The sequence below is a fragment of the Haematobia irritans genome, chromosome 5, assembly GCF_050003625.1.
Source record: "Haematobia irritans isolate KBUSLIRL chromosome 5, ASM5000362v1, whole genome shotgun sequence".
NCBI classification, from domain to species: Eukaryota; Metazoa; Arthropoda; class Insecta; order Diptera; family Muscidae; genus Haematobia; species Haematobia irritans.
Window position 1 is genome coordinate 145,002,199 of NC_134401.1, and position 18,150 is coordinate 145,020,348.

The following is an 18,150-nucleotide window of genomic DNA, read 5'->3' on the forward strand; positions in this document are numbered from 1 at the left end:
CGATCTACATTAGTATTATACAGTCACACAAATCAGTTTAATAAATAAATTATTTCTGAATTCACATTGCAAATGGCGCCATGTTATGAAAATACCGACTACACGGTTTACGTCAGTTTTTCAACTCGAAAAAAACAAAGTACCACAAAAGGAAATATTTTCGCTAGGTTTTCGCATTTTTGGTTTTGAGGCCGGTATGCACCTCTAGCGAAATTTTCGGTAGCAAAAATTTATTTAAGTCTACAACAAAAAAACAGCGCTGTGTACACAAATTTTAAACCAGCTAATAGCTTTTAAAAATTGTTAATATATGTTCCAAATACTCTTCAAATAAATTCTTTATTATTTACAGACCTTTTACGTACACAATGATTGTAATAAATTAAATGTTTGCTGCCAAAATATGCTTTTGACAACCCTGTTATTTTCATTAGAGATGCGTACCAGCTTACGAAATTGAACGCTACCGAAAATTTCGTTAGCATAAATAGCAATGCATTTCTTATGGGAATGAAATTTTTCGCTAGAGGTGCATACCGGCCTTTGTATGGGATTTCGCTGCGGAAACCGAACATAATACCTACCTTTTTATATGGGATTATATATGTGAATATCTTGAATCACCTTGTTGTTACTCCGATAATTTTGTTATCGAAACTTAACTACGCTGCTAGTGAAACCTTAAGGTGGGTACAATTTATTGGGTTACTAGCCGAAAAGCAGCTTTTTCCATGGTTGCTCCTTTGATTTAATTAATTTTAAAAATGAAATTGCACACAATCAATGCTTCAAATTTTATATTTTACATATTATAATTTTCATGTTGAAAGATTTGTTTGAAATGCTAATTTTTAATTTGAATATTCAAATCGAACATCTATTAACGAAAACTATTTTCAATATTTTTTTTTTTTTTTTTTTTTTAGGTAAGGTTATGGCGGATGACACGAATCCGAGCTAGAGGATTTGTGTCCACTTAGACCATAGTTGGTCCATTGCGGTTCCTCAAACTTCTTTCCATCTTCCTCTTCGTGTCTGTCTCGCTCTGGCCGGAATGAGTCCATTCTATGATAATGTGTCCTTCGTATGCGCCTAGGTCCTCTACCCCGATGCCTTGATGAAGGCAATACTCGTCAGGCTGCATTCTCGCAAGTCGGTCATAGTCTGAAAGAAATAAGAGCCCAGTATCTTGTTTCTTCTGAAAAATAGTGCTGGACACTGGCACAGGAAGTGAAATGAATCTTCCGTAGCCTCGGGGTCCAGACACCATCTACACATGTCATCATTCGCTAGACCGATCCTTACCATGTGTTTTCCTGGAGTGTTGTGTCCTGTTATGATGCCTGTTATCGCCCTCACATCCTCTCTTTGCAATGACATCAGGATTTCAGAGTTCCTAATATTATACTCGTCCCATATCAGTTTCGTTTGTTCACAGCCTATAGAAGAAGCCATCGTCTCTTCCATAAATCTTCATATTTGCTATTGATCCTGTAAATAAACAAAGAAAGCGGAGGAAAAACGTCCGAAATGACGTTATCCGTGCCACCTGCGCCTTCCTTAGCCAGTACATTTGCCTCTTCATTCCCAATTATGTCATAATTCCCAGCACAGAGTTACATTATGCTGTTCAGTGAGAACCGTAAGCTCTCTACGACAGCGGCTGACTACCTTTGACCTTATGTTCGTATTGCCCAGGGCCTTTATAGCTGTCTGACTATCGATGAAAATGCTGATATCGCATCTAAATAACGGCCTCATCGATAGAAGTTCCGCAGCTTTTGCAATATCAAATATCTCAGCCTGAAAAATGCTGCATTTATCGTCCAACTTAAAGGACTCCTTAAGTTCCAACTCTTTGAAATTTGTAAGAACTAAAAAAAGTTTATGCTTTGCCCTTATTAGTGTCTGTTTACAAATTTCATTCAGTGTGAAAAATAGCCCCTAGAGTACACATCTTGTTTGATGATATCAACCAAATTAACATCTTTTTTTCGGCAATTTCATTTAGAAAATGACCAAAGTAGATTTTGGCAAGCAGCTTTACCACTTCAGCAGATTTTTGTAAAAAATGTATGCTAACAAATTGTGGTTTGTGTATCGTTTCGGCCTCATTTGGAAATAAAACATTTTGCATTGCTTTTTTCTTCGGTACTTTTTGTTTTATTTTAAACACTTCTGTTATAAATCATTATTTTTGTTGTTAGGTTTATATCAATACATCCAAATCTCTTAGGTCCAAATTTTGGGGGTTATTAAGTTTTTTTTTTTTTGTTTTTGTATACCAGTCTTTGTTTTATACTTAATCCACATTCAATTCATATTTTTTGCGTGTTTATTTTGTTTACCACATCATTTAAAACAATAATTATAAGGAAAAACGAAAAAATAAACAAAAATATACATCGTACAATATTTTATAGTAATAAAACAAATTATTTAATAAATATATATTTTTTTTGTATCATATCTTATGAGTTTTTTTTTTATTTTAATTTCTTGCAAATTAAAATTATTATATATTTTATATAGTTTTTATTTTTTTTCTTTCATTTTTCATGTATGTTTTTATATCATTAATGATTGATTCAATAGGGATTTTGAATATTTTTTTTTGATAGTAATTATAATAATAATTTATATTTATGATTAAGAATATAATAATTATAAGTAGGAGTATTACAATTTTATTGCAATACCTGTATGTTTACGAATAAAATGTTATTTCCTTGCCTTGTTTTGTGTGAAATATTTAGCGTAAATTTCATTGTTTGATTTTATTGATTTAAACAGAATATAGGGTTTGGGCGGGAAGCGGATGTGGTGATAAGACTGTCTGTTCTAGATTGATTTCAGATTTTCTATAATTGCTGGAAAATATAATCGATAAGTTTCTTTTCCGAAATAGTAGAAGTATTTCTTTTAACAACAATAACTAAAGTGATTGACGACATTGGTTTGGTGGGTTAATGCTTTACTTTGGTTTCTTGGGATGACATGGGAAGGAGGGATATATAGATGAATTAAAGAATAAAAACAAAAATGTTCCTTAAGTGCTATACCGTAGAGGCCTTTCAAAGGTTCGTCTTTATCGATAATCGGAGAAACAAAATTCGTATCATACAAAAAGGCGTTTAATAGTTTCGTTCGTTCTCTCTATCTTCTTATAAAATTATCTTAATAAAATTTTGTCATACAAATTCCTCCATTTCCACAATCCGGAACCCAAGAATCTTGAGATATTCTTCACATTTCACACACAAATTTATTTTGAGATTTTTTGTTTTCACTCCTAAAATATCCTATTATCATAATGCATTTGTGCTATTCAATGGGAACTGTGAGGAATATAATATTTTCTTTTCTTCTACTACATATGTGTTCTCTAAAGTACAAATCATCTAGTACTTTCTTATAAGAATACAATATTTAATTACATTCCAAATGAATTGTGAGTTTAAGAAAAAGAGATAGAAGATGGTGATCCTATGCACATATTTTATCAAAAGGCAACAAAGAAATGTTAAAGGAAATTAGTAAGGAATCGTTGCTTCCAGTTTTCTAGTTATGCAGTTATTGTTTTGCTAAGATCAATTCATGGTTCAATACACAAACCGATTCATATTGTTTAGCATACTATTACCACCACATCCACTTGTGGGCGGTTCATCATCATCGAAACTATCACGTCTTGAGCCCTTTGATTTTGTCGATGACGATGTGTTATTTAAGGCTGCATTATTTTTGAATCGTCTTAGCTTAAGCTCTTCGGCGAATGCAAAATTATCATGTGTCACCATATCCCTTAGATCGCGCGGTAATTCTTCCAATGTCAAAGGTGAGGGAACATCTACTTTAATTACTTTAGTCGATGTTTCCGGTGTTTCATTAGACCTTGCTCCCATTTGATAGAATAAAATATATGGAGTGTTGGGTGGAGTTAGATTATGTAATTCCTCTGTACGAGATGGAGTTACAATGCTGTCATTGAATTTGTACCATTTATTAGAAGCATCAGCTGCATATGTATAATAATGCCCTGAGTCCATGCTAAATCCAGAATGTACAACTCCTGCATAGATGTCATAATGGACCGTTGCAATTTCCTCAAGATTTTCAGGAGAGCAAACCTTCAAAGAGACCTGAAAGTAAAGGAAATGGATGAAATGGATGTTACAATGATATTAGACAATGGAGAATAGAATAGAAAATTGGGCATTGTAGAATGAAGTCAAGATTTTAGATTTTCCAAATACAATATAGTCATATGCTCATATGAGTCCATTATAGTATATTCCTGTTGAAAACTATACGTTTGAATTCTTCAAAAAACGGTATGTTTTTAACTGTTTGGTAGATTGGTAGAATTTTTGATGTTTTGGTAGATTTTGCATAATATTCCCAACTAAGAGGTTATTAACAAATTTTCTATAGAAATAAAATTTTGACAAAATCTTCTATAGAAATAAAATTTTGACAAAATTTTCTATATAAATAAAATTATGACGAAATTTTCTATAGAAATAAAATTTTGAAAAAATTTTCCATAGAAATAAAATTTTGACAAAATTTTCTATAGAAATGTAATTTTGACAAAATTTTCTATAGAAATAAAATTTTGACAAAATTTTCTAATAAAATTTTGACAAAATTTTCTAATAAAATTTTGACAAAATTTTCTATAGAAATAAAATTTTGACAAAATTCTCTATAGAAATAAAATTGTACCAAAATTTTCCATAGAGATACAATTTTGACAAAATTTTCTATAGAAATAAAATTTTGACAAAATTTTCTATAGAAATAAAATTTTGACAAAATTTTCTATAGAAATAAAATTATGACGAAATTTTCTATAGAAATAAAATTTTGAAAAAAATTTCCATAGAAATAAAATTTTGACAAAAATTTCTATAGAAATAAAATTTTGACAAAATTTTCTATAGAAATAAAATTATGACGAAATTTTTTATAGAAATAAAATTTTGACAAAAATTTCTATAGAAATTAAATTTTGACAAAATTTTCTATAGAAATAAAATTTTGACAAAATTTTATATAATTTTCTAATAAAATTCTGACAAAATTTTCCACAGAGATAAAATTTTGACAAAATTTTCTATAGAAATAAAATTATGACGAAATTGTTTATAGAAATAAAATTTTGTTGTTGTTTTTTATTGCAGCTTAAAACCATACATTGACAAAACTACAAGTGTAGCTTAACCAACAGAGGAAAAGAATGTTTGTCAAATTTATTTGGGCAAAGCCCTATAGACTGCAAGATGGTTGGATGGACGCACGTTTCGGAATTACCACATTCCTCATCAGCATCCTATACTTGCAGCAAAACTATCAACCAATTATCAGAATAAATTCAGGCAGTTTATTAAACCCAACAAAAACTACACTTGAACCCTCCGAAAAAAGGTTTTACATTGATAGCCGGCTTATGCCGAAATAAATTCGAAAGAAACATATCTCTTTTCCTATGCCACTGTCAAATCATCGATTTGAATTCACATGGCTGATTTGACAGTGGCATAGGAAAAGAGATATGTTTCTTTCGAATTTATTTCGTCATAAGCCGGCTATCAATGTAAAACCTTTTTTCGGAGGGTTCAAGTGTAGTTTTTGTTGGGTTTAATAAACTGCCTGAATTTATTCTGATAATTGGTTGATAGTTTTGCTGCAAGTAGAGGATGCTGATGACGAATGTGGTAATTCCGAAACGTGCGTCCATCCAACCATCTTGCAGTCTATAGGGCTTGGCCCAAATAAATTTGACAAACATTCTTTTCCTCTGTTGGTTAAGCTACACTTGTAGTTTAGTCAATGTATGGTTTTAAGCTGCAATAAAAAACAACAACAATGCTTAAAGAACAAAACCAACAATAACAAAACAAAAGAAAAGAAATAAAATTTTGACAAAATTTTCTATAGAAATAAAATTTTGACAAAAATTTCTATAGAAATAAAATTTTGACAAAAATTTCTATAGAAATAAAATTTTGACAAAAATTTCTATAGAAATAAAATTTTGACAAAATTTTCTATAGAAATAAAATTTTAACAAAATTTTTTAGAGAAATAAAATTTTAACAAAATTTTCTATAGAAATAAAATTTTGACAAAATTTTCTATAGAAATAAAATTTTGACAAAATTTTCTATAGAAATAAAATTTTGACAAAATTTTCTATAGAAACAAAATTTTGACTAAATATGATTTTTTTGTAAAATTTTCTCCAAATTTTGGTAGATTATTTTTGGCTCGAGTGGCAACCATGATACGAACTGATGAATTTCTTATTATTTATCATTTTAAGATTGTAAAAATTTTAATTGTACATCATACGATTGTATTACTTACAATACGATTGCGCCCACTGTGATTGTTTCAAATACGACTGTACCAATTACGATTGCGCAAATTATGATCTTCAAAGTGCAATCAACTGTAATTGGCATTATTTAGAGTATGGAACAATTCCCATGCTCTTTCCGTTTTGTGACCGACTTTTTGTTCGATATAACAAAAGCAGGCAATTTTATTGTCATATCGAACTATTTCCATTTGCAACAATAGATTTAAAATGTTACTTTTTTCGACTTACCTTCTCATCATGGAATACTTTGTGCATTAGTTTGGCCCGCATATGATATTTCTGATCATATTTGAAATGTTTCAGTGTCAATATTAGATTCTTTGGTGCACTGATAACATTAATATAACGCTCAGCATCCGATAATTTCTTACAACGTTCACAAAAATATTGATTATCCCCATAGAGTTTTTCCGATGAACAATAGTATTCGATTAAATCCTGTACCGAATAATTGGAAGCACAATCATTTTTGACATCCGGAAAAGATAGTTGTAAATCACGAAAACTATCAATGTTACAACTTTTCCAACCACATGTCAAACATTTATAGGTGGTGGCTAATTTGCCCGTAAAAGTTTTCTCGATTGTCGAATAGGATGTTGTCGTTTGTGGTAACATGGTGGCATTACTGCTGCCCGCTGCATTTGAAGAGGATAGATTTTGTGAATTTGAATGTATTAAAGTATTGCCAATGGCAACGGGATTTGTGCTTAATGTATCGGCGGATATAGTTGTAGTTGTGGCATTCGTATTGGCATTATTAGTGGATATGTCATTGCAGCATTGTTCATCTTCAGCATCTTTAAGCTCACCTTCATCTTCCACATCTTCGTCATCATCATCGCCTTGACATATAGCTGTTGCCCCTCTGGAATCGTTTAAGTTAATGGATAGCTTAGCCTGTTCCATCTTTTTGCCGGTTTTCTTGCGAAATGCCATCTCCTGCTCATGTAGTGTTTCCAATAGGTATCCCAAAAATTCAGAACTATCCTGTTGATGGCCTGGCGAGAACCCAGGAGGTCTAGTGGCATTTAACACTTTCGATGGTGTTAACTCTTGACGAGTAGAATAGAGCATTAGGGCAATTTGCTGTTGCATTTTGATTAGTAAAGGTGACTTGGAGTCTGACAAAAGAATTTCTCGAGAAAACCTAAAACAATTATGGATATGCATTACAATATTAACACGGTATATGAATTTAGTATTGTTACTTACTCCTTGGTCATGGCTAACGCTTGTAAAACGCTATTCATATAGCAAGTATTACCCAAATTTACCAGGCCCACCTTTGCATTGGTGTTTCCTTGTTGCGAGAATGACGAATCTCCAGATGTATCGAAGGTTTTCTTTCCATATGCAAAGTTTAGATAGTCCTTGATATATCTGGAGCTTTGAAAATCTTTAAGAGCAATTTCTATGGGTTCATATAGATCATCATAGCGATAGAGTCGTGCCATTAAAGCTCTTGTCATATCAACCAATTGTTGTAGAATGACTTTAGTGCTTTCAGAATAATCTTTGCTGCTATTGGATTGTTGTTTTAGTATTTGGATAACCCGGGGAAAACGTGGTAAGATCTGAAAAAAATATTTTGTGTAAAAAGGTATAGTTTAGCTTGTGGATTACTTAAATATGACATTATGACAAAATATTTTGATATGGAAAGTCCAAAATCTTTACGGTTTGAAAACAATTATACGCAGTAGTTTAACATTACAACTCATTAGAATATGTCGTAATGTAAAGATGGGTGGTTGGGAGCCACCGTCCCAGTTTCGACCAAAAAAAATTCACAGTTTTGGGTATTTTATTTTACAAATTTTGGGCATTTTTTCGACTTGCAAAGAAATCGTAAGTAAGACATTTTTGTGCGTAGAAACTAAAATCGATTATCAATGCTGAAATTTATCAGCACAGAAATCACATCTTGGTCATCAAAGCTAAGAAAAGGTGTTAGGATTGGAGGAACTATTTTCCTGAAATCAAATCGGCCGGGCTCTACTGGCAATAGTATAGACTCGACGGTAATTGAATTCCGTTGAAGGCTCGCTAACTGTCGACGTTCACACAAAAAAATATTTTTTGTCTTCAATCACGAAATTCATTTATCCTATTAATATTTAATCTTCAATAACAGAAATATGTTCAATCACGTAGCTTTTTAATTGATTTTTTTTAACTCAATTAAGACTTTATTTAGAATTTTTTTTTATTTTTTTGTGTTACGATGAGGCAATTGACTTAAGCTCTATATTAACGAAATGACAAAAAAAAAAAACTCATTGCGGATACCCATTAATAGTTAGACCTACTAAGCTATATTGTGTTATAATCTGATAGTACATTCGTAGAAATACACGCCCTTAATGCCACACTGCCACCTAATACTTCTAAATATATTGAACAAATAGTGTACCGCAACAACAGTTTTAGCTGTAGTTTAATATGAAGTACAAAGATTCCTGGGAGAAAAGGATATTCAAATCTCTAAACAGCTTGTTCCACATTTGTTGGGCAAGTAGATATTAATGTCTACTTACATACAAAACGTCATGGGTTCAATCCTAGTTTCGACCAAAAATACCAAAACGTTGGTCAGTAATGGTGACATTTCCGAGTATTCCAACGCTTGATAAAAAGAGGTTGCCTAGAGGCAATCATGGAGAAGTTTACCACCTGGTGTACCACAATATATTGAATAGTCTAAGTGAGCCTAAAACAAAGGAATGCCGCTTTACCTATCCTAATCTAATGCTCTAACTATATTAACTTATCTAAAAAATACTTGAAAGTGAACCCTTTTTTCTTTTATTCAAAGCGTTTCAATAATTCGGCATATGATGATGTTTTATCTTCCTGGAATAATATTTGCTTACTTTCGTGCATAAAATAAATAAAATTTTGTGCATGATCTATTCGATTCAATTTTGTACAGTTCTCCCTCTGTGATGGCTTATAAAAAAAGACAATGCGACCATTCTGAAAATTGTTTGGCTAATTTTTGGCAGTAGTAAGTGAACGATGACAATTTAAGCATAAACGCTTATGCAAGTGATAAAAACAAACTTAGGTGTCCAGGCTAGCCAACATTTCGAGAGTATTCGTCCCTTTATTTATAAGATTTCATAATTTTTTATTATATATTTCCAAAGGTCAAGCATAATTTAAATCAACCATTGGAATCTTACATTACCGTTGCAAACGGTTTGAATTATAAACGAACTGTATTGACATATCATAGAAAACAATTTTTATATTGTAATTATAGATATTCATAATTGTTTTTTTTTTATTGTAGATCAGTTCCCGATGAAGCAATTCAATGCAATTGCCAAATATTGAACAGTAAAGAAATCTATTACATAATATAAAATTCTTTTTCATTTTGATAAATAAAAAGATCGAATAATACAAAGAATTTATACACAATAGAACTATAAACCTAAAAAAATCTTCAAAAGGCAGGCGTCTAATACGCAATTCTAACAAGTCAAACTAAGCATTGTAGTGATAAGAACTACCCACTGGTACTACTACTTTCAAACATTGATGACTAAGGCTTTGAAACCAAATAGTACAGTTTGAGAGTTAAAAATATACATTTTTACCATAACAATTTATTACAATTTCATACACACTATGCTAACAAAAAAAAAATATGTAATGATGCATAGCCTTATGTAGAAGAAAACATCAATTAACACTGATTGTATTCCTTTTAGTCATAAAAAAAATATTGCTATTTAATGTACTTTTCACTTACCTTATGGAAAATTTCTGGAGTTTGATCTATACATGTCAACATATGGAAAACAATTGGTGCTACCTTAGGCCGTAGCACCGGTACAATAAGTGATGAAAATAGTTGTTCTATATTCTCCAAAGCAATCTGATCAACAAGTGTAAATTTTTGTTGATTCTGCAAGCCACACAAAATCTCCATAATCCAAACATTAAGATTTTGACAAAACGTACAAATTCGCAACCATTCACAAAGCAGTGATACAGTTTTACATATACTCTAAAAATGTAAGATAATTTATTTTATTGAATGGATTAATATATATGGGTAAAATATTATTTTACCTGATCGGCTACATCGTCTTGTAATAGCCCCTGTACAGCTTCGTGAATCATATCATTGTTGAAGAGTTGGAAAATAACAGATAAAGCACAAGACGGTGGTGGTTCGCCACCAACAGTGATCAATTTACATACAAGTGGCAGGTAAGTGTGAAAATAGACCAGCTTATCATTGTTCTTTGCAAAGAAGGCTCCAACTTTTGCAATATCCTGTTTAAAACGTTTCATATCCTCAGCCGATTGAAGTGGCAATGGAACTCTTGACAATTTCACAATAAGATGACTGTAGATTTCCAGAATATGATTACCTATATCACCTTGCTTCTTTTCTACCAAATCAATTAATAACAAGATTTGTTTAATATCATTTAGTTGTTGGCCCACCATAGGGGACTTGGCTGCTAAATCCAATTCTGCGCCTCCAGTTGATGTTGCATGTGAAGTTATGGGTTTCGACTTGGCACTGCATCCTGGTAAATCAGCATTACTTGCTACACCCAATCCGACAGAATTCACCCCACTTCCATCATTATTCGTGCCACTCGTGTTCATTTTTTTCGTCTTGGTTACCGTGCCAGTCGACTTTACATTGGTGCCATTGATTTGATTCGCATCCGAAGAATTTCCTTCGTTATTGTTTTGCTTGACCGCCATATCCCACCAATTGATTGGAAATTAGGTATGTCTTCCAGACGGGGATGTCTGTCTCAGTGTCCTTGATCTTTTGCTTTCTTTTTGTTGTTCGTTTCTGTGAGTGGCCCAATTTGAAAGTCCGACAATTGAAGAAAAGTGCAATAAATTATTTCTATTTCTTTAGCTAAAACGAAAGTCACAATTTTTCGTCGACAAATCCGATAGTTTGTATGCACTACAATTTGATTAAATATTATTTTGCTATTGCAAATCACTCAATTTTCAACATTTGTTGTGTATGTATTACGCCTTTGACATAACTTGACACATGGGTTGTGTTCATTAGGGGGAACATAAAAGGAAAAACCTACGTCATTACCCTCAGCTAATCTAAATTAAAATGTTAGAGCATACAAAACGAATATTAATCAAAGTTTGAGAATTGTTTGAACTCAAAACAACGTCAAGGGCGATGTTTAGGAACATACTCTGCCGCCATTTTAAAGCGTGATTACTAATGACATTTTCTTTTCTTGTAAAAAATGCGCACTTTTTTGCATTTTGCCCGGAAATTTTACTTTTTAGATTATTTTCTAAAAATAATAGGCAAAAGTGCGAAAAAAAACTTCGAATTCTATTGAGAAAATAGTGCCATTTCATCCTCATCGCTACCACAGACTCGTAAATGTCACCACAACCATCGCGAACTGTGATGGGGGAAGCATATCAAAAAGTACAAAATGTACATGAAAGTATTTTGCTGGCAGGGATGTAGTGTAGTGTATTATTATATATTTTATTTTGATAAAAATGAATAAATTATACAAAATTCATGGAATTTTTGGCTTTGACTTTCAATTTGAAGTGGGGATATCATTCATACAAATTTAGGTTGAAAAGTATTTGCAACGATGTTAATTTTGAATTTGACTCGCATCGAAAATTGTTTGGCAAATTATTGCGTAGCGATGCATTTTAATTTGAGGATAACACTTCAGATATTATTGCTAATGTGTTGAATTTCACTGTTGAGGGTAATGTCTGTTTTTTGTTGAGAACGCGATTTTCTCAACAATTTCTCAACTTGAATATTACCCTAATCCTTTGAAAAAATGTTTGAAAAATTGTTGAAATTTAGCATTTTTCAAACGTTTGTGTTTATTGGGAATCCTTTAAAAAAATGTTTTCAAAATTGTTGAAATTTAGCATTTTTCAAATGTTTGTGGGGAATACTCAAAAATGGCTTGGCAACACTGATCGTTGTCGAATGGCATTTTGTTTTGTTTTTGTTGTCAGTGCCGTGTGTGATTGACGCTGCCGAGTTCGATAGTCCTCCCACAGTTTATAATTATAAAAAAATTGTACATTTCCTTCCAAGATGGCTATAGATCCGAATTTTGTTGAAGTCAATGAGGTCACGGATTATTGGTCATTTTTGATGAGTGTATGTATAACCCGAACCCATATAGTATTGACCGCATTAAAGTTTTCATCTTTCATCTAGATTGACTGGTGGGACTGGTGGCTTATTGGACTTGTCTTATTGCATATAATAACAACCACAACAACTTTAATGACAAGAAATAATACAAATTTCCAAATATTTCTGTTCCTAATTTTACGTAAGTTTCTTATCCTTGCAACTACTGGTCTGGATGTGTAATTGTTAAAAGTGTGTCATAGCATGACAAATCGCTTCAAAGGTTAAGGACCCCGCATTGCATTACCTTGGAAGTACAAACATGTTTTTATGCATTCGTAAACTAGTAGGGCATGATATTATATGTATTTAAATATTTATTTCCTCAAAGAGTAGAAATATGACATTCGGCGTTTATTCTAACGATAGGCTATTTAAGCAGCTGTTAGCCTGCATTTGTGGGTGCCACTGTATGCAGGCTGACATAGATATTTTTGTCCATATCCCTGACTTCAAAGAGCGCTCCAGTCTTTTTTTAGTTCAATGACAAGGGAAGTAATAGCTGTCAAATATACAAAAATTTTCAGGACTAACTTCAGTCAACTGTTTATAAACTTTAGCTGCTATTAATCAACCGATTTTTTGCTATCTTAAGGCGGTTTTCATTAAAAGTTTCCCTCTTTAATAAAGAAATATGGCATTAAGCGTTTATTCTAACGATTGGCTATTTGAGCAGTAGGTTAGTTTGATGTACTAGACTTAGTGGCAGGGTGGCAGCCAATCAGGTTCACATAGACATTTTTATCCATATCCCAAACTTCAATGAGTGATGCTTTCAACATCAGGCGTGGAACCTTGGCACCTCTGTTCAAGCTAAACACACAACCTAACCCCAGAAACCGCAAAGGAAGCAGGCCCTTGATATATGAAATATTTATCTTTGTACAAAAAAAAAAAAAACGGAATGCTAAACAAGACATTGCTTTTTGTTCTGTCTTATCAGTTTTTCAGAGTATATAGAAATGCCAAAGGAATTTCTTAATCTATTTGCTTTTTCTTGACTATTTGCAGTGTCTGCTGTTTACTTCTCCGAGTCCATCAACGAGTATGCTGCCCTTAACTGGCGCTCATTCTCCAAACAACAATACTTCGATAGTAATGGCTTATTTATATCCACAGTTTTCTCAATTCCCATATTGTTGAACTGTATGATATTGATTGTAAGTATAAAACAATGGCATTAAGCAATAAATTAAACAATGGCAACATTTATCTAAAGAAGCTTTGAAAGCTTAAATAATTTATGATATGTACATTTTGTTCTTTGTTAATTTATTTCTAAAATAACTTCGAATAAAAAATATGATATTTAAAATTATTAACTATCACAAAATTGAATTAAATTAAACTAAATTCTTAAAAAATTGTAATAAAACAACATATTTTTTGAAAACAAATACAGTGAAAATGTTAAAATTAATATTTTAAAAAATATACTATCCTTGTTGTAATTAAAAGAAAATCTAGCAGCTAATGAAAATAATATAAAACTAATATAAAAATGTAAATCATCTGATGAGTGCATTTTTGAAACTTAGATTACACATATCCTATATTAACAACTTCTAAAATTTATTTTTTTGTTTATACATTTAAATATACAAAATTAACTATTATTGAATGATATTTTTTTCATTTTTAGGGTGCATGGCTGTATAATTCAACACAAATGATGGCCAAACTTAAAGTAGCCCAGTTAAAGGATAAACTTAAGCGAGAACGATTACAACAACAAGCATCTGAAGAACATTTGAAAGATCAATAATTAATCAATAATAATAATAGTAGAACTAATACTAGTACTTCGTCAAGGCGGCGTTCCTTATAATTTTAGTGTTTGTCGAGGCAATAGACTTAAAGTTTCGGGAATCTTAACTGTTTTATAAATCTTATGTATATACATGTTTAATGTACTTTCTTTTGCATTCAGCAAAGGTTTATATATTTGTTTATTTAATTTTAAAAGCTTTAATATAGAGTAGCGCCATCTAAATAATTAAAAAAAAAAATATTGCATAGCATAAATTCTCAAGACAATATTTTCGCCTTGGAAACATATTTAGATTTGTAACCATCCAAATTTAATTACTTTATTTTGTAAACCAGTCAAATACAAATATTTCTTACTTCGTATTGAGTGATTTTATGTATTTGAAGTTAGTCACCATATTGTATGTGTAGAAATTGTGTCAAACTAAAGTGCAGACATTTTCTATAGCAACGAAGCACTGTTGTTTCTAATAAATATGTATATCTGCGTAGTAATTTAGTATATTAGTAGCATAAAAAAAAATTCAATATTGTCATCATTTGCCGTTATTTTGATATAATCTTTTTTTTAACAATGTAGCACTTGCTCAATATATTTATTTAATTATATTCAGAACTTAATTATGCCATAAATTGTATACATAAAAGCTTTATAAATATATGGTACATATATAAATAGGAAAGAAAAGCTAACATTTGTCAGTAAAACAAGTACCAACACATCTTTTATTTCAAACTAATATTTTTGGGCTTTAAGCTTGAAATGAACTCAGAGAATTAATGTAGAAATAGTGATGAAATTAAATTGTTTAAAATTGGCTTGGTAAGTCCCATAAGGAATTGACTACGTTCAGAATGAATTTGAAGGAGATCGTTTGGCCATGTATGTTGTCTTTGTTCAAGAAAATACCTTGTCCTTGATTCGATAAAGAAAGATAAGAATTTCGACCTAAATCTTGGAACAAATAAATAGATAGGCAAACGGACAAAGGTCTATATCGATTCACAAAGTGATCCCGAGTCGATCAATATAAAAATTACAAGAATTTTTCACTTTCATTCATTCCCACATTTGTCTATTAATTAATGCCAGTATTAAGTTAGCATTATTGAGCTAAATTGGCAAATTTTTCACGGTTACTTCTCTTTAATAATTCATTTCACCGATAATAAACATTTGCATTGTATCATTCCCCATTAAGTTATAATCAAATTTGCAACAAGAAGATATAATTTTATTCTGTTTTTTGCAGATTTAATTTTGATTTTAGCGGCTAAACTCGAACTTAATACCCACCGTTAGGCGATAGTCAATTTTCCTATAAATAATATAATTAAAGGTATCCCAATCACTGTTACATTATTTGTACAATTAATTTTAATTTTGTTCATCGCTGCTTTCCATGTTTTGTTTTTTTTTTTTGTTAATTGTTAGATAAACGTAAAATTGAATTGTTCGTCTAAAATTACCGGAATTTGTCTCCAAAAGTTGTATAGCGATATTGGGGGATAAATAAAGGTATAGTGCGAACTAGCATATATTCCAAGGCAGCTTATTTTTCATATTTCACTTTGAACTCAAATATATTTTAATTGACGTTAACAGGGTGGCTTTATTATTTCCTTGGTTTTCTAGGCCATATGGCCTAGCACTTTTTCTATGACAGAGTATGGCAACACTGAATGCAAAAATTCAATGCCTCCAAACGTCAGACAAGATGAAGAAGAAAACAAAACAATGAAATAAATCATATAAAATACACTGGCGCCAATTATTATGAAATTTACCAAATAAATCGACGTGATGGAAACACCATTTTATCAAATCCGGGAGGAGGACATCCCAAGTAATTGTAATAAAGAGACTGTTATGATGTTTGCAAAGAAATTGGTAAGACTTATTGATAACCACATTATGGGACAATTCTATTTAATGGTTTGTGTTCCAGGAACCTACTCAGGAAGACATCAACCGACAGTTGACGGACGAGGAGTTAATAGAGCTATGTCAAAAAGTGAAATGCCGTGTAGATGCCTTTCTCTGGAATCCAGTTTACGAATACCAAAAGTTTCTGCTAAAGAGAAATCGTTTTGTGGGCAAGTCACCTCTGGATCAAAGAAATCTAGTGGCCAAAGCTGTCAATCGTCATAAAGACAAAATGATGTACGACGAACAAGAAATCAAAAAAATACGACGAAAAGATTGGATATTAAGGAAGAAGGATAATATACTGTCGTTGGATCACTGGGCTTACCAGCGTAAACACCCAGATGGAGAAACTTCGGAAACGTCATCACAGAACGAAAACATTCAAGAAGACCATATGGAATCCCTTCAAATCGATGACTCTCCCATGGTTGAAGAACACCTAGATGAAACATGTCAAAGACAGGAAATTCAATCCCAACAAACTCCATTGATACCCAGCGATCTACTTCTTTCCCAAGATGAATTTGAAAATATTGCAGTGGTGCAGGAAGAGTGCGCTGAAGATTTTCAAAGCATTGAAGCTGATCTTCTAAATTCATCGGATATTAATACCGAAGAACTTCGTGAGCGAGGCGTAAATAAAAGCATAGCCCAAATGTTTGACGTAAACACAGAATCCATGACAGTGTTTGACTCTGAAGAATCTTCGATTCCTAATAAAATATCACAAGATGCTCAATCACAGGAGGTACTTGTAAGCAATAATTATGACGATTTCGATAATGGGGTACCGCTGACTTCAACACAATCCCAGCAAAAAGATTGAAACTAGATGAAATATTGATTGCATACCATTTGACGAAAATTTATTGTATTTGTTTTTTTTTTAATAATAAGTAGTAAAAGTAGCATTTTACTTTGACTTTGTTCTTTTAATTTTTGTCCATTAGCAGGATTGTCAAACTGTGTCAAACATTATGAGTGCTACATCCATTTTTTATATAAATCCTTTTGAAATCGATTATAGAGGAATTACAGTATTCTCACAAAGTCAAACAAAAACCAATAGTTTCAAATAATGTTTTAATTGACATTCAATTAATTTTTTGTCGATACTATCATTTCTGTGATTGAGGACATTTCAATTAAAAAATTAATTGGATCAATTAATTTCGTGATTGAAACAGAAAAAAATTGTTTGTGTGTGCTGCATAATGAGACTCCTCTCCTTCGTTGGCTATTCTAGCAAATATGTATGTGCCGTCAAATTCCAAAAATTTAGAACACTATTGAAACCAAAGACAATAAAATTGAGGAAGATAGGAAATTGGCTTGTGTCATACAAAATGTTGCATTTACCATGCTAGTTCCATACATGTTTGTAATTTTTTATTTGTTTTTCGTTTTTATTTTTTAAATGAAAAACTTAATTTTCTTAATGATACAATGTTAAATTTTAGGCAACAAAAAAAAAAAGAAAAAAAATTGCCTTTATAGAAATTTATTGCCTGCACTTAATTTCGTTTTATTTGCATTTTAATGCTATATCAATCAAAGACAATAAACTTGAGGAAGATAGGTTGCATTTACCATGCTAGTTCCATACATGTTTGTAATTTTTTATTTGTTTTTCGTTTTTATTTTTTAAATGAAAAACTTAATTTTCTTAATGATACAATGTTAAATTTTAGGCAACAACAAAAAAAAAAAAAAAATTGCCTTTATGGAAATTTCTTGCCTGCACTTAATTTCGTTTTATTTGCATTTTAATGCTATATCAATACTTGTCGTATACGCTTTTGGTTCGAGTATGAAACTAACACGGTAAATGGTTTGATCTGCTCAGTAGCCAATTTCCCATCTTCC

At 31.5% G+C, this 18,150-nt stretch overlaps 3 protein-coding genes across 3 annotated transcripts; 2 read left to right on the forward strand and 1 right to left on the reverse strand.

Moving 5' to 3' along the window:
- Positions 1 to 2,136: 2,136 nt before the first annotated feature.
- Positions 2,137 to 11,426, reverse strand: DUBAI (Deubiquitinating apoptotic inhibitor). The gene is made up of 5 exons (XM_075309237.1): positions 10,475 to 11,426; positions 10,152 to 10,409; positions 7,604 to 7,965; positions 6,617 to 7,538; positions 2,137 to 4,142 (listed from the first exon to the last, which is right to left on the reverse strand). Exons 1-5 carry the CDS (start codon positions 11,123 to 11,125, stop codon positions 3,603 to 3,605), a joined length of 2,733 nt encoding a protein of 910 aa, XP_075165352.1. The 5' UTR covers positions 11,126 to 11,426; the 3' UTR covers positions 2,137 to 3,602.
- A 959-nt stretch (positions 11,427 to 12,385) lies between these two features.
- Positions 12,386 to 15,065, forward strand: Tmem18 (transmembrane protein 18). Its single transcript, XM_075312300.1, has 4 exons — positions 12,386 to 12,548; positions 12,609 to 12,726; positions 13,596 to 13,744; positions 14,227 to 15,065. Exons 1-4 carry the CDS (start codon positions 12,483 to 12,485, stop codon positions 14,347 to 14,349), a joined length of 456 nt encoding a protein of 151 aa, XP_075168415.1. The 5' UTR covers positions 12,386 to 12,482; the 3' UTR covers positions 14,350 to 15,065.
- Positions 15,066 to 16,049: 984 nt separating this feature from the next.
- cav (caravaggio) lies at positions 16,050 to 17,200 on the forward strand. The gene is made up of 2 exons (XM_075312362.1): positions 16,050 to 16,245; positions 16,304 to 17,200. Exons 1-2 carry the CDS (start codon positions 16,159 to 16,161, stop codon positions 17,108 to 17,110), a joined length of 894 nt encoding a protein of 297 aa, XP_075168477.1. The 5' UTR covers positions 16,050 to 16,158; the 3' UTR covers positions 17,111 to 17,200.
- Positions 17,201 to 18,150: the final 950 nt, after the last annotated feature.

Bases quoted from the DNA above. Each gene is read 5' to 3' on its own strand.
- DUBAI (XM_075309237.1), bottom strand. From the start codon at position 11,125: ATGGCGGTCAAGCAAAACAATAACGAAGGAAATTCTTCGGATGCGAAT. The intron at 7,966-10,151 runs GTAAGTGAAAAG...TATTTTTTTCAG, and splicing joins CTCCAGAAATTTTCCATAAG to ATCTTACCACGTTTTCCCCG. The intron at 4,143-6,616 runs GTAAGTCGAAAA...CTTTACTTTCAG, and splicing joins AAGTATTCCATGATGAGAAG to GTCTCTTTGAAGGTTTGCTC.
- Tmem18 (XM_075312300.1), top strand. From the start codon at position 12,483: ATGGCTATAGATCCGAATTTTGTTGAAGTCAATGAGGTCACGGATTAT. The intron at 12,549-12,608 runs GTATGTATAACC...TCTTTCATCTAG, and splicing joins ATTGGTCATTTTTGATGAGT to ATTGACTGGTGGGACTGGTG. The intron at 13,745-14,226 runs GTAAGTATAAAA...TTTCATTTTTAG, and splicing joins TGAACTGTATGATATTGATT to GGTGCATGGCTGTATAATTC.
- cav (XM_075312362.1), top strand. From the start codon at position 16,159: ATGGAAACACCATTTTATCAAATCCGGGAGGAGGACATCCCAAGTAAT. The intron at 16,246-16,303 runs GTAAGACTTATT...TTTGTGTTCCAG, and splicing joins TGATGTTTGCAAAGAAATTG to GAACCTACTCAGGAAGACAT.